The sequence below is a fragment of the Scophthalmus maximus genome, chromosome 2 (assembly GCF_022379125.1).
Source record: "Scophthalmus maximus strain ysfricsl-2021 chromosome 2, ASM2237912v1, whole genome shotgun sequence".
Taxonomy (NCBI): domain Eukaryota; kingdom Metazoa; phylum Chordata; class Actinopteri; order Pleuronectiformes; family Scophthalmidae; genus Scophthalmus; species Scophthalmus maximus.
This window is the reverse complement of record NC_061516.1, coordinates 15108226-15124633: the sequence shown is the minus strand read 5'-3', so window position 1 is coordinate 15124633 and position 16408 is coordinate 15108226. Positions and strand designations below refer to the sequence as shown.

Sequence of the window (16408 nt, the reverse complement as noted above, 5' to 3'; positions counted from 1 at the left end):
AGTTAAAATCCTGGTGGACAAATGGCTTTAGGCAATATTTGCCTGCATCTACCGGCCCTGACAGTGACTCAATCGTATTGTGCAACACCGTGATGCTGCTAAACTGTCATCATCATTATTCAGAGCGAGGCACACAAAGGTTATTCACTTCTGCACCTGCATTTACGAGCGGCACACACTGATAACACAGCTGTCTTCTACAATGCTGTAGTAGCTACAGATGTCAGAGGTCACTGGCATGAGCAGTGACCAAGGGAGTATTTAGGATTATATTCATGGCTCTACCTCTGTGTTGGACAACAAGGACTGAGAGCTACATCTGAATCCACGACATGACGCATGTGCACAGTAGAGCTCCTTTGGTTCTTGTTTGGTGCAGGAAATAAAAGTAGGCCGATCAATTCGAGAGTCTCCGAGTCTGACTCCGTTTCCCTCCTACTCAACCTGGAATAGTGTGAATCCCACAGAGGAAACTTCTCTTAGGAAAAAAACACGCAGGTTGAAAATTACTAGCCTAAAAAAAGCAGAACCATTATATGCTTGTGTGCTATTTTTTGCTCATGAACCATCTATGACCTTGGAAAATAACAAAAATCTGGATCAGGGTTTCACTTATTAAAACAAATCAAATAACTGTGTTGCCTCCAATTCGACGGCTGCTGGACTGTAGAGCCACAGGGCGGTTGAATCGGGAGCATCTGGACCTATGACCTCGATGAACGAGAATCTTCACAGACAACAAACAGAGTCCCAATACATTCAGGCAGAAACTTCATGACATGACTGAACGTCATGTGTGCAGTGTGTCCAGACCAGGTCAGTCTGACAGAAACTGGAGCTGAAACGATCAATTAATTTGCAACAATTTTGACGAATTATTGTAAATAAGTATTGTAGTAAAGCCAAAATGTTTTAAACATTCTCTGATTCTAGCTTTTCAGATGTGATGAGTTGCTAATTGTACTTGTTTTCTACGACAGTAAACTGATTTAATCCAGTTGTATACTGTTGGCTGGACTAAACCAGAGATTTGAATATGTCATATTGTGCTTTTTAAAATAATGAATTATCATTATTGTAAAATATTATATTAGTACCCCTTAAAAATGGCAGAGAAAATAATCCACAGATTAACTAAATATGAACCTGCAGCCCTGATTCAAACAACTCTTACATACAAAGATGTAACTATGAATGAAGTAAGTCATTAGTTTAAGAAAGTAACTAAGTAATAGCAAGCAGACATGTAATTGTCAGCCATATAACTGCTGGAGGTGATTTAATTATGGAAAATAATGAAAACCAATCGGTGCTAATTGCTAAACTAATAGATTGGATTCCCATCAGTTTAACTCATGACATGTCAAGGAAGAGAGAAATGAATAAGCTTTTTTCATGCCAAAATAAATTAAAAAAAATATATATATATATATAAAAATACTTTTGTGGAGATAGCAAAGCCAATTACTAACCATAATGCTTCACCGAGGCTTCAGTTATGCTCGTATAAGTAGGCTTTTAAATCAAGCGTTGGCTCTGGCCACAATTTAAACACGAGTAAGATTCTTAGCATATTGATATAGATATATTGTAAATGCAGTGCAGTGGAGGGCAGCAGAAGAAAAGTCGCCACAGCTGACTTGAGGGGGGAACGAGTGCCACACCGTTAGCATCCCTATGTCAGGGAACTTCATGCAGACACACATTTGCTGTAAAGAACAACTGTGGGTAGTGACACAAGGTGGATGTATTTCCTCGTAACGAACAACCGTCCAGCCAAAGTTGACCCAGTCTCACGGGGGACGCAGACACACTCAGTTACCACACATGATCCTTCCCACCGTCGAATTCAGTCAAACTCCTTTTTTATCATTTGAAATGCCCATGTCCACCACAGTGATGACCACACTGTATGAGGAACAGTGCGGCTCAATGTAAATTAAATGGCCCGTCCTCTGAGTGCACTGGCTTATGTAAGCTGCTGCCGCTCGTCTCCCCCCCCCCCCCCCCCCCCCCCCCCCCCCTCCACCCCCCAGCTCTCCATCCATGCCTTTCTTTCCCTCCAGCAGCCTTATACAGCCACTGAAACCCAAATGTCTCATAAACACACAGCCCCATCCTGAATCAGAGAGTGCAGGCGGGGGGAGGGGGGGGGGGGAGAGGGTGAAGAGGGGAGGGGGGAGCGTGACTCCCGCATCCCTCATTTTCTGTGCCACCTTGAAAACAACACCCCAATCCAGGTTGTGGTTCTCCATTCCATCATTGTCTGTGCACAGCCCATGCAGCGGTGCTACAATCCTCTTTATCCACACAAATCCCCTGCACACACACCCACCCCCTCCTCACTGATGGCTTTTAAAACATGTATCTAGAATAAATCCTGCTTCTCTTTTTGATCCTGCATCTCCTTTCCCTCTGTCTCTCTCTCATTCTCTCAGTGTCCCTCCATCCCTCCCCTCCTCCCTCCACCTTGCCCTCATCCCGAGTCCTGCAGCCACGAGCGCGCTACACCAAGGTCTCCCGGTGGCTTCTTGACAATGTCACAACAATGTTTTTAAGACAATCCTGCCTGGTTGGAGAGTGCACAATGGAGAGAGACAGGAAAGATGATGGGGGGGGGTGAGTGTCGGGAGACGAGGAGACGAGGTGGGGGGTGGGGGGTTGGGCAGACGCGGGGGGAGGCCAGGGATGAAATGCGACAAAGGTTGGAAGCTGGATTTAAACCTACAATGTTGCGTGTTAATAGTACGGACCGGGCCCCTTGGCTCACTGAGTGAAATACATTTTAAAAAGCTGACAACAAAACAATGGGCAGGGAGGCAGAGCGAGGGCAGCGGGACGAAGATATGATAATGCCAAGCCATTATTTCACATCGTCTATCGCTCTGACACATTGTCTCTGGGTGGATTGTGTAAGTACATGCGTGCCCCTACAGAGGTATATGGCACGGTGTGCACATCCATCCATCTGAATTCATTTTCATCAGAAAGAGGACACGGGGAGGCTGGAATGTGAATTCTCCCTAATCCCTGTACGGAAAGAAAAAGCTTACCTCCACATTTCAGCTCTGCTCGACCCTGCCTTGTTTCATCCTGTTCCTCTCTGCCGACTCCCTCCCCTTCTCTCCCCATGACAGCATTTTTCTGCTATCTATCTCCACGGTGAGGCTCTTTTCCTCCTCCCGCTGTTCCTCCTGTCTGCTCTTCTCTTCCTCTCTCCAAAAATAAAATTAAAACGGCACAAAACGCAAACACACACACACGCAGACACACTTCCTCTCTGTGTCTATACCGGCTCCTCTATTCTGTTGTTGAAGTCAAGAGGCAGGTTGATTTGTGCCGTCCTCCTCCTCCCTCTTTCTCTCTCTCGTGCTGATTCTATTCCATTCACATCACACTAAAGCCAACCCCCTCTTTCTCCTCCTCCTCCCTCCCTCCCTCCCTTCTTGTCTCTCTCTCTCTCTCTCTCTCTCTCACACACACACACACACACACACACACACACACACACACACACACACACACACACACAGCTTTACCCAGCCTCTCTCTCCTCCCCCCTCCTCAGCTCCTTGTCAGAGAGAGGTTGAGGCAGCGACCAACAGCCGTGGCCAAGCTCTCTGTTTCTAAAACTAAAATACAACTGAATCAAATGCTCAAGATCCTCTTATCAATACTGTGACATGCACAACTGGAAATGTGGCAGAATAGATGCTGACACGGTGTCGTATCAACACACAACAAACCCTAAACTCCTCAGTCTTTCTTTGTTTTAAACTAATCTCTTCGGTTGATGAATAAACTGATGGAAAGAGGCACTTGTAATATCAAACGCCTTCATTTGAAATCCCTCTCTCCGGTGACATTTCTGCTCGAGGGAGATAAAGGCTCAAAAGCAGACTCAGGGGGCAAAGGTGAAAATGGCAGTGTGTATGTGTGTGTGTTTGTGTGTGTGTTTATTTGCAGAGACCTCTGTGTACTCCCCAAACGTGGTCAGTGTGTGGGTCGAGACCATAACAAACAATCATCCCGATGCAGAACAATGCCAGAGCAGGAGAATAACAACATGGCTCACCTTTTCTATCCCCATCAGCCACTGCACTGTCCATTTGTAAAAATAACGTACCTGTGATCGTGGATTAAAAAAACCCAACATATAATGATGCTCCGGAGAGGAGAGAGGATGAATCATGCTGCTCATCCTCCACTGCAGCGCAGCCAAGGGTCCGGTACCATCCCCCTAATTACTGGACGGAGGCTCGTCCCGGCCGTACCATATGGCCGTGTGTGTTACCAGGTCACAGGCTCTGGTGTGGAGTTGGGGGCAGGGAGGAGGAGCGGCCTGCGTTTGCGGGTGATGTGTGTTGAAGAGATAAGAAAAATAAGTGCATGGGTACTGGTTGACAATAACAGTTTTCTTAAAAAACAAACATACCTCAATGAGTGTTCCTCGGTTGTCGGGGGTGTTGTTTTGGGAGTTTGTTGCTTCCAGCGTTCAGCATTGTTTTAATCTGAGGGATCACAACAAGAAGATCATGCAAATGACTCACAGTTAATTACCTCATATTAGAGCTGCAACAGCGAATCGATTGGTAATCGACTAGTAAATTAATCGCAGACTATTTTGATAATAGATTAGTCGGTTGAAGAAAAAGGAAAACTTCTCTGATTTCAGCTTCTTAAATGTGAATATTTTCTGGTTTCTTTGCTCCTCTGTGACAGTGAACTAAATGTCTTTGGTGTGTGGACAAAACAAAACATCATCTTGGGGTTTGGGAAACACGATCAACATTTTCCCCCATTTCATGACATTTTATTGACCAAACAACGGATTGAATAATCGAGAAAATAATCACCAGATTAATCAATTAATCGTTAGTTGAAGCCCTAAATATCTGAATCTAAAACATGCATTTGCTTGCCTTATTTGATTGATTGATTGATTAATTCATGTTTATGATAAAAAATGTATCTTCAGCTCTTGCAGAGAGTCTGCAGGTCTGTAAATATTTCTAACTTGTTTCCAAGAAGAAACTGTGACTCAAGCATCTTTACAATATCACCTCACATTCAGGTGAATTAGAAATGCCAAATATTCAGACGAAGAGAGACCTGTATTTCTGAGTTAACATGAAGTCAGGAAAAATAAATACAAAACTTAAAATCCAAATATGAATATTCTCAATTTTCAGATTGGTCCTAGATTGCATTACAGATTACACTGATGCAATCGGCATAGGGAATCTAAAGTTATACATACATACGTATATATAGGTTGTTTCTTTTACTTATAGTAGTAACTAAAATAGTTTCCAATAGTCTGGAAAGTTCACAAATCCCCAATGAATAACTCTAGAGGTCATTCTGGAGACGAAGAGGCCCCAGAACAGTCGGTGCTACAGTGACACCATGTGGGAATGTGCCACTGCTCAAAGCTCTGCAGAGAAACACATTTGTCTTTCCAAGGTCTTGGCCAATTCGCTGTTTGAAACAATGACGGAAGTTGAGTTCAACGCAATATAACATTTGCTCTCATAAATTCAACCAAATACCGTAAACAACCAATATGCAAGAATGCATCATCATTCCTTCATTTACATGAGTGATTCAGATCATAATCCATATTTGTTTGTCTCCTCCTCGGTGATAGGCGATTGTGGATAGCTAAAAGCTAAAATTATTTTCATCACCAATGAATCTTGTAGATTAATTTCCTGGGACCCACTGTGACATATTCAAACTGCGTGTTTCATCCAACAAACTGTCCTGAATATGTTATTCTATGTAATATGTGAGACAAACAACGCAGTGAATCGTCACAAAAAGAGGCCGGAACCAGAGCATATCTGGAGTTATTGCAATTAAAAAAATTTGGGGATCATTTTCAAATTCATCGACTAATCAATTAATCCACTACTTCTTTTGGCTTTAGTGTGCATGTAATCTTTTCTGTGTGAGTAGGTGAGTAATCACGACAACAACAACACCAACAAAAAGGGCTCTGGCGCCAGAAAGAACAATATTAAATCTCAGAGGTCCAGATGATAGAGAATCTGCCACCTGTCAGGAAACAGGATGAGGACATGCAGTGGAAGTGAGGAGAGGGCTGCCCACTTGAGTGGTGCACTGAGGATATTACAGTAGATGAGTGTGACATTCCTCCCTGTCCTCGTGGGGACTGGTGTGGCTCTGCCAGGTGCACCAAGAACATGAGTGTGATACAAGAACACGAGTGTGATACAGTCAGAATAGAGAGGCTTGAGGATTCAGAAGCAACATCATGCCTGAGCGAGTAGCCAACCTGTGGATCCATTTGAAGCTGAACTTTCTCTAGCATTGTGCAACTGCAGAGGAAATGTGTTGATTAAAACGGGAAGTGATGAAAAAGGCATAACAGTCTGAAGACCCAACTGATCAGTGCATGGTGTCAACTCTTGGCCTACCTTGCTCTGCCCAGCTGTGAAGGTGTAAGGGGTCAGCAGCAGCCATCAAGGTTTCCTCCACACTACAGGGTCTACAAATTCTTGGCTATTGAATTTTGTAGCCTCAGTTTCCAAATTTGGTCCAGAGCAGGCATCCCGTTGTAGCTCGGATGAGCTCAGTCCCGAAGAAGTACATGTTTGCTTCAAACGAGCATCCATCTTCCTGATTTCAGCCTGTGGTTTGAACTTCGGTGAGCGATTGTACAGACACGACAGACCGTTTTTACTGCCGCCCCCTGGTGGACAACCTCTATATGAACTTAGTGACACTTGAGAAACGATATTGTATTTATAACTGGCCACATTTCATATCATAACATTAGATGTACTTATTCAATGTATGTAAAATTTAATTTCTCTATTTTTTGATGAAAGATGCTGAATTTTAATTGGATGAATTTCCTTGCTCAATGTCAAAATCGCATTTTCCAAATGTTTCCAATTTTACAGACTTGAGTGTTGTTGTTTTTTCACATGTATCTATGCTATTAAAATATCTAGTATTAGCAACTGTGTAAGGCTCACTTTTAAAATCAGACATTGAAGACACGTTTAGGGTTTTTACAATGGTTTTTTTTATCAATTCAACAAGCTATCAAATGTTTAAATCATACTCTCGACTGTGTTCCACATCAAGATATGCTAAATCATTTCAAAAGGGTAAATCCACATGTAAACATAAAAACACCAACTCAAAGAAGGAGATCAGTTTATGGTCTTTTCCTGTTAATATTGTGAGGCCTGTTAGTATACATCAAGTAAAAAAAAGAAAGACACCTGTACACAAAATTTACATTCCTCTAACAGTTCAACATGGCTTCTGTCTTTTCAATTTTTTTTCTCTTAATAATCAGGTTCATTATTTACAGTATTACAGCAACAACTGGAATTTATTTGTCTCATTGTACACCTGGTACAGATGTTTGTGACAGAGGATTATCTGAAAAAAAGAAAGAATATTCACCTGAATGACCACAAACAAAGAGCATAAACACTTCCATCTATTTAAAACAAAAGGAAATGAAAAGCAGAGCTTCTATTGTAAAATATCAACATGGACGGACAATGTAGTTTCTTAGAAATTCCTAATGTGGACTACGTTTGTCTGCATCCAAATGGTTCTATTTTTTTCCTAAACATGAAGCCTACGGCAGGGAACTAATAGCATGTTTCTGTTCCCCCTGTTCGACCAGACATTAAAATTCAGGCACTCACAAAAAAAAGAAAGAAAAGAAAATCACAATAAACTATAATCATCGTGTTGAGACGTTGACAATATGAACAGCAGGGCCTCCTCCCTCAACAGAGCTGAAATGTAACTCTTTGTGCCTTTTCCCGTCTACACACTCACAGAACTCATCACACAGAGTGATCGATATAAATATATAAATATAAACAGAGTCTGTTCATTTGTGGGGTTTTGTTTTAAATACTATTCAAACTTTTGTACAAGGAAAGAAGCATTTCATATCACTGTACAACGTAGAAAGAGATCACTAGGTTGGGTGACTGTTGTTCACACAAGAGTTGTGCTATTTCTTAATGAGTGTGACCAAGTCCAGAACATGTTCCATAAACTAAGCTTCCTGAAGTGTGACTTATATGATAACGAGACACAATGAATTCTGTCTTTCTCAGATACATAAATAAATTCTGATGACAACTTTTTAATTCCACTTCTTTTGTGGCAAATACAAAGCAGGTGGACAAAAACACACTTACGTTTGTGGAGGCCAAATCACGGGGAAGATTTGAAAAAATTAGAAAAGAAATCTCCTTTGTGTTCTTTAGAAGAACATCACTTTCATTAGGTAGTGTGCATGTTTGCCATTTTAGGCAGACACCTTATCCAGCTGTAAACAAAATGTCATACACTGGATCTTTTACACAGTGGAAGGTTTGTTGTTTGCTGCAAGTTTTTTCTCTCTCTTTTGTCCCCAAGTTTGACTCCTTTTTCATGCTCACAATTTAAAAAATGAATATTCACAATAAAAGCTGCTGCTTCTCAAGTCACAGTTTACATTCATTGCTTTGATCAGGTCGAGGTTCTTGATGAGAACGCTCGACAAAAGAAAAAACTTTATCGGATCCACTGTTTGCTTCAAGTCTGCAATCTGGGCAACTGGGCGGGGTATTGTATGAAACAGGACGGGGCTTTACCACTTGCCCCTCTTGCTCCAGTCTTTAGGTGTGAAGTGAAGGCATTTAGAATCAATGCGCAAGTGTCTCTTCTGCATCGCCCGTTCGTGCCCCTCCACAATGTCCTCTGAAAGAGTCAGGATGTACTGACCCTAGATCCAAGAGACGAGATGAAGTCATTTCACATTCTCTGCAGGATATTTCTGAATAAATAAAGCTCATTAAATGAGTGACAAGTTTTCAATCACCAAAAACCCTCTATCAAATGCTCCTCCTCAATGGGTTTTGCTACTCTGTTCACTTTAACTGCAAATGAAACCATTTCCTCACAATTGTGAGTTTTAAAGCTGACTAACATATTATTCAAAACATCTTTTTTTTGTAGATTTTAGGTGTTTTGTGAAAACTATTGAGTTTGTCAACATTGAGATTATTCTAATATATTGCAGTATATAGAGTATATGTGGGAATGATTACAATGCAGCTGAAATGACAATAGGACAAATTTTGCTTGTGAGTTCTTATTTGAATATATGTATGTAGTCATAGAGTTTTTAAGAAGAAAAACTTTTCAACTGCAAAGTATCCACAATATGCATTTCTGGGTCATCTCATGCTGTTACAACTGTAGGCAACATGCCATGTTTTATCTGTATAATCCATCTTTTTGCATTCCATCTTCCAATTGCTGCCTAGTGTGTTCTGTCTCTGGCAGTTCAATAAATATGTAGAGAAAATACTGTATAATAAATTGTAAGATTTCACCACTTAAAAGGCCCTTGAGGAAAAGCAGATCTGGTAAATTATTAATGAATGTGAATCATTTATTCAAAACTAAAAACTCGTAGCTTCCCATCGGGTTGTTGGTGTTCAGCTATCGTGAATCACGTTTTCTGGAACATGCAACATCATTTTACATCAGATCAGAAAGGTCACCGGTCACTTAACACACAGTGTGGGTGCCTCACCTTGTAGTAGTTGATTAGGTTGAGATACTGAAGTGTTGAAATGACGTCTTCTTTCTTTACACTTGTGATCTCACTGATCTCGCTGAGCAAACAATGAGAAGAAACAATTAATTATCCGTTCTGGAGAATGATTGTTGGGAGAAGGTTAAATAGCAACGGTCACATACTTGATGGTAATCTGCGGCCTCTCTCCATTGTCAGGTTTAAGGTCCATGAGAATTTCCAAGATGGTCTGGGACCAGTAGGAGCGATAGGACAAAAGACCCAGGTCAGAAAGCGGCTTCTCGGGAGTGCCCGTCTTCCCCTCGACCTTGGACAGCTCGTAACCTGACAAACACACAGTGAGCAGATCATTAAAATTGGAAAGCTCAAATTTGAAAATATTTACAGGACTTGGCACCACTGGTTTTGACACCACACTTACTGAACTCAATGAGCAGTTTGCCATAGCCCCTCCGCTGGTAGGGAGGCAAGGTCAGGATGCAGGCAACATTATAATCTTCAGTCGACTCTTTTTCCTACACACAGGAAATAAAAATGACATTTAGTTTGGGAAACCACTGATTGCATAGTGGTCTGTTTGCAAAGCTTTTATTAGTGGACTTCACAAAACACATTTTACTAGCAGTTCAAAAACAAATGCATAATTTGTGTACCTTAGAGAAGTAGCCCACTATGTGGAAGCCTTTGGAGTCATACTCGGTCATCACATAGAAGAGGAAAGGGTCTGTGTCATAATACAAGGTTTTGTGATCCAGGAAACACTTAGCGAGTAAACACAGGTTCTGGGAATAAGTCTGGAAAAAAAAAATAATTTACACATTAATGATCATAAATGCTGTAGAAATGTTGAGAGTAGAGAAAAACGTTGAATCACTAACTTTGTTTTTCCTGCCATCAATCTCAAAGAATGAGATGGTGCCTTTGCGGTAGATCTCATTGCCTGGCGGATGTCTCAGATTACACTTTGTCTGTTGAAGACGACAGACGATCAGAGCCATGCGCAACAATCTGAGCAGCCAGAGATTAAGAACACACTGGTGATTCTTACCAAATGCCTCTGGAGACACTTGAGGCTTTTGAGATACTTGAGACAGAATTCACAGAGGTAGAGGATGGGTAGTGTGGTGAGTTCCTGTGGGTACGGCGAGAAGTACCAGGGCTTCAGTCTGTGTCGTCCGAGCTCTATGCACTCGATGTTTTTCATCCGGGTCACGATGTCATCGTGGCTGCGGTCGGACACCAGACTCCCCGTCATGCGGGGCGCAGACGGGATGCCATCCGAACTATCCTGGGAATCCTGGTGGTAAACGATGAGAACATTATACACATTAGACTCCTGCTGCAATCATTTCTTGAAATAGTACAAAATAGTGCTTGGTCAAATGGAGCACGTGTATTTTACTATTTGTACTTTTACACATTTCGATTTCTTAAAGTAACATGTATAATCCCAGTGGTTGAACATAACTAAAAGGACTAAACTTGGGTCTGAGGTCAGCAACACCTCTGTTCTACTGGACACAGTCAATGAGCAGTAATAGGAAATAAAACAGACCTCTGGTGGTGGTAGAAAGACACTGGCACTTTGAGGTTTGTTATACTGCAAAACCTTAATCATCTAGAAGAAAAGGACAAAAAGAAAACATTATCCGGTAGAAAAAGACACAAAAACCCAAGCGTTTGAAGACGAAAGAAGAATAAAGGTTAAGGAGGCAGACTGAAAGCAACATTGAACTTCATTGTGACATTTGTAGTTTTAGTAAATTCCACGACGGGTTCATACAAATTACAAATGTAGGAACCTCATATGATAAGATGAATTTGGATGAGAAGATTTCTAGTATAATGAGGCTGAAAAGGACAAATTTCAAAATTTGAATAAACACTCCACTGTACAGCCGCAATAGTTGATCTGGTCACAGCACTGAAAGGCATCACATTATTAAATTAAACACAAAACGGAAAATCTTGCAGAAAATGACCATTCAGAGAGTTTGTGTTGAAAGATGAAAGCACAACATTTGGTTCCCAATACTTGAAAGTATGTTAAAGGACATAGTGTTTAATTGTGTTAGTAAATGGACAGCGCTTTTTTAGTCTTCTCCCCACCACTCTGAGCGCTATACAGTACTAGTCACATTCACCCATTCACACACACATTCATACAGAGCTTTTCTGTCACATTCATTCAATCAGTCATTTTGTGTTGATTTGGGCTTTTAATATTTGCACATGATACACATGACAAGGATATATTAAAATTGTTACTTGACTTATACTGTATAACCGGCCACAGTGCAAACATTTTTAACTTTTCACCCTCTGCCCTAAAAAAAAATACTTGAACTTGTGTCTATATAATGTATATGTATTTTAGGTGGCACGGTTTAAAATAAAAGAGAATAAAACCATGCGCCTTTTAAACCAAAAAGATGCAGAAGACATAGAGACATTTGAAATGATAAAACAAAAAGCCTCATACCTCATCAGTTCCCCCACAATTAGCTTTCCTTTTCCTCCCAGGCTGAGAGGGGATGATTCGCCGCGCATTGCCGTTCTGTTGTTGCATAGAAATGAGAAAATTACACATTAGCCAGTGGTGGAAGACTTCGGATCAAACGGTTAAGAGTCCGAGGGGGCGTTGTTTACCGTCGTGAGTGAAGCGATCGGGTCATGGTCTTCGCGGGACTTAAAGGTGTTGGTGTCCCTCACAGCAGGAAAAACAGATGCCTGAGAGGCTTCAGCTGAACTTGGCAGTGACGGCACAGGGGGCGCCGGGGGTACCTGAGTCACCGGGGGGACGGGCTCCACTTTCCTTTTCTGAAGCAGACAAACTTTGTTAGACGGTTCACTTGAAATTCAGACAGACCAAACACTTAACTCAATCAAAAGATTTTTCTTTAGCCAGACAAATGGCAAGTGGTAAAATTTAAAAATATAACCAATGTAATGCTTAAGTTTTGGGAGGTTTGGTCCTAGTTCATAAAGGCGTGTCACCTTAATATCATCTGTAGCTTGTTCACTGATAGAGCCAGATTTAACTAGTCCAATGTTAATTACTTAATTAACAAACACAAACACAAATCAACTACAACTGCATTGGGTTGCATGTAACTAAAAATGTCTTCAGAAATACGTTATAAACTATTTTTCCCCCTCCTAAAGTGACAACTGCAGCAACTTTTCTCTTTTTTCTCTGTTGTGGCATTCAATACATTAGCTGCTTCATTGCATGTGATTTTCACATTGTTTTTATGTCTGCGGACAATCAGAGCACACAAAAAAATTATCAATCTTCAGTCCAACTAAATAAAAGATTACAACACAGAAAAATCATTCCAGCTACCTTGAAAGATCTGAAGCTGACATTTGGCTTGACGAGTCCAGCGCGCACACCCGACAAACATTTGGACACATTGTGTTTTAAATCACTTCCAGATTTGATCTGCACGACTGGATCGTCTTCTTCCTTTATTGTGTCGTGGTTGTTCGTGTCTGGAGTTCCATGCAGCTCACTGTGGCCCGACAACTGTATGATCATACAAGGTGCATGTTAACACCAGGTTTGAACACGGTCTCATTCATTTCTGGAATGGGGTAAATTCAACCTGTACCGGTGTGGGGAGGGTTTTGCCTCTGGAAGGAGCTGTGGCAGATTGTTGGTTGAGATCTAGACTCTTCCTCTGAATCGAACAGGAAGGAAGAGAAGGAAGGGGGTTAACTCACATTCATGTTAACTCGAGGGTCAATGCTGTATTATGAATTAGTATTAGTATCCACTGTACACAAACTTAGTGTTTTGAATAATAATGAACAAATAATCAAAATAAACAGTTTCTGTGGTTATCAGTTGTTGTTGTTTTTTTTAGAAATGCAGTTCTCTGTAGAATGCACTGCTACATGTTCTTTCTATATAAACTAACAAATTGGTTGTCGAGGCTGGGTTACAGGTAAAGCCATTTAACATGCATTCATATCCCCATAGGACTAGCCAACACATCACATATTCTGTTGGTAGATTTGAACAAATTAGTGTTCAAGCAGCATGCAACATACTACAGGTCTCTAGTTAAGTGACCAAAGCGGGGAATGTTATCTTGTTTAGAAATACTACTAAATGGTTTACTTTGATGTACAGGATAGTACTTCTAATAAGCAGTTTTCATAACATTATAATTGTGATTAACATGAAGTCTGATTTGAAGCAATACAAAGGGCTTCCTAAATTGAACAAGGACTATTCTCACTCATCTTAAAAAATATTTTTGAATTATTGCATCAATGTTCCAGCCACCAAACATTCAGCGGTTTAAGATAAAGGCTCATATAGTGTTTATACAATGGTAAATTGATGCTGCCAAACCAGAGTGTATTGGTGCAATGCTAGAGGGCTTGAAATGAACATTTGTTGGTGTAGTATATTAGTATATATATAACGCTTACCACTTCTCTCTCTGGAGAACTGGGACGGGAGCCTGGAAGACCATTCTTGGTTGGCGTTTTTGCTTCTTTCTTAGGGAACTGGAGCTTCTTCATGTCCAGCCGGTCCCCCGTGACCCACTCATCCAGACGCTTGTTGACTTTTAACGTGAGTAATTTGACATAAAAAAAGAACACGTGAGCTCTGATGATTCTGTGTTGTGAATTTGAGCCTAAAGTGACTATAACAACATAAGTAAAGCAAGAAGCAGAATTATACTCACAGTCAATGTAGTGAACATAGAAGAGCTTTCTCGCAGAGACTTCTTTCACACTTAGAATTTCCGCCAATGCTGTATGAAAAGCAGGGAGGTCATTACTACTGTATTGTAGATTTACCATCATGCTTGACAAGTGACAACATACAGTGTGGATTAAGAAGTTTCATGTACTCATCACTTAGGAAGGGTCATAATGGTAAAATAATTGCCTAATCTATTGATTAATGGACTGACAGAAGGCACAAAAATCACAAAAATGCCAGCATATAGCTCCAAGTTTCAGAAATATCAGTAACCGTTGTTTCACTGTTTAAATTACAGTAAATGCAGTATAATTTACTATGTAGACTGTTCAAACAAGTTATTTGAAGACTTTGATCAATTTTAATCTCTGAGAAATGTTGCCATTTTTCCAACATCATTACATTTTTAAAAGAAAACGATTATTTGAAGCATTAGTTTATGCAATACGACAATTCTGGGCGTAATGAGATGATAAAAAACATAAGAAAAATGAACATGTGTCTATATAGTGCAAGAGTTGATAATTACATCTTTACAAACCTCAAATATGAATGAATATAAGTGAAATCTAAAACGGGAACATCTCTTTATTCATTATAGTATACTTCATTCCTCATTTGCAGAGGTGAAAAGTTAATGCTTTGATTGAAAGGATCAAAATTTCGCCCAAATGTTTCAGAAGCTCAAACCCCTTCAGGATGTGAGGGTACAACAACGTGTCAGACTAGTGCCGCTGCGGAGCTCGGCGAATCTTAACAATAACATGAAGCCAACTGTCACAGGGACGTCGACAGGTTTTGCCAGTTTTTACTGAGTCTCTTACTTTTCTCATCTTGCCAAAACAAGTCGAGTCGATCGCAACCACTTCGACCACCGTCGTTTCACCTGGACATGCGTGTCAGATTTGTAAACAACAGCCTGGCGTCAGCTGGATGTGGCCATTTACTCGACAGTGTATTTAAGCGCGGAGACGTGGCTCGTTCCTTGATGAGTGGGTGTAACAGTGGTTTACTAAACATTCTAAATGAAGCCATTCGCGCCGCACATCTGCTCGGGTCTCCTGTGAGCCTGGTGCTCACGGAGCTGCGACCGGTGGACGGGGGCTCCCGTTCACAACAGCTGAGGTTCGCCACTTAGCATTAGCATAGCTTAGCACCGGAAAAAAACAATCGGACAATACTTACGCCATTCGTCCTCGTGCTCTTGGTTTTTACGAAGAACGGGCAGGCGACAGCCCTCAACGATCTCGACCTGTGTGAGAACAATGCGTTAGTTTCCGCCCTGGAGGGTTAATGTCTCTGAAACAAAATAGCATCTTTCGGGAACCTACCGACGATGCGCTGTCCGCCATTTTCGTCATCAGTAGGAGCAGCAGCAGCAGCAGCAGCGGGGTGTTGTGGGAAAATGCCGGTCCGAGTCAAAGATGAAACAAAAGACAAGCGCAAACTCCGAGCGCCAGCACGACGGGCGGAAGTCGGAAAACCAACCCGGAAAAGACTAAGCAAATAGGAAAAGCTGGACTATCTTAACTTTGTATTAAGTCATTAACTTAACTTAGGAAGTTTTTATTTTCAGTTGTTCAGTTGTTATCAGTATCAGTCTAAGTTCCACCGGGCTTAATTATTGTGTAACTTAAGGTACAGTACCGTTGAAAACACTTCTAAAACAGAAATTGATCATGCCAATGGCTCAATAGCGTCTTAGTGTTTCTCATGAACCAAAAATTGAAGTTGGCAGAAACTGGACACTTCGATGTCAAATGGGGTGTTTAAAAAGTCTTAAATTACACTTACAATGCAATACGATATTTATTTTTTTAGGCCTTCCTTCTTAAACGGTTATTATTTATGATTTTAGCAGAAACTGTCTGAAAAATCCCCCATAGCTTTCTCCTCCTAACTGTCCTTCCACACCTCAGACCTTAGGTAAAATGTTGATGTCAGGTAAATGTGTTATTTTTCATTGTTTAAGTGCTTACAAAATGATATATAACATCCAAGCACTTGGTCAGTGGAATGCCTTACAGACGACCTTAAATGTGAAATGGGTATCAAATTATGTGCAATGCAGTTTTAAAAAAGTCCATCAAACA

At 41.0% G+C, this 16408-nt stretch overlaps 2 protein-coding genes across 6 annotated transcripts in view; both read right to left on the bottom strand.

Moving 5' to 3' along the window:
• Nucleotides 1-6604, bottom strand: part of zmp:0000001168 (signal-induced proliferation-associated protein 1) — a 32728-nt gene extending 26124 nt beyond the window's left edge. For 4 of the 5 annotated variants that reach the window (XM_047328903.1, XM_047328927.1, XM_047328936.1 and 1 more), the window contains exon 1: nucleotides 3054-3374. The gene's annotated coding sequence lies outside the window, so the exon portion shown is untranslated. Of the gene's footprint in view, nucleotides 1-3053; nucleotides 3375-4126; nucleotides 4343-4435; nucleotides 4512-6443 lie in introns of those variants that run through there. The other variant, XM_047328916.1, reaches the window with a different exon arrangement.
• Nucleotides 6605-7038: 434 nt separating this feature from the next.
• kat5a (K(lysine) acetyltransferase 5a) lies at nucleotides 7039-15774 on the bottom strand. Its single transcript, XM_035626472.2, has 16 exons — nucleotides 15647-15774; nucleotides 15501-15567; nucleotides 14296-14364; nucleotides 14036-14172; nucleotides 13207-13275; nucleotides 12939-13121; nucleotides 12242-12412; nucleotides 12075-12149; nucleotides 11148-11210; nucleotides 10641-10889; nucleotides 10471-10560; nucleotides 10246-10386; nucleotides 10014-10107; nucleotides 9757-9916; nucleotides 9590-9671; nucleotides 7039-8773 (listed from the first exon to the last, which is right to left on the bottom strand). Exons 1-16 carry the CDS (start codon nucleotides 15674-15676, stop codon nucleotides 8639-8641), a joined length of 1815 nt encoding a protein of 604 aa, XP_035482365.1. The 5' UTR covers nucleotides 15677-15774; the 3' UTR covers nucleotides 7039-8638.
• Between the last annotated feature and the right edge of the window lie 634 nt (nucleotides 15775-16408).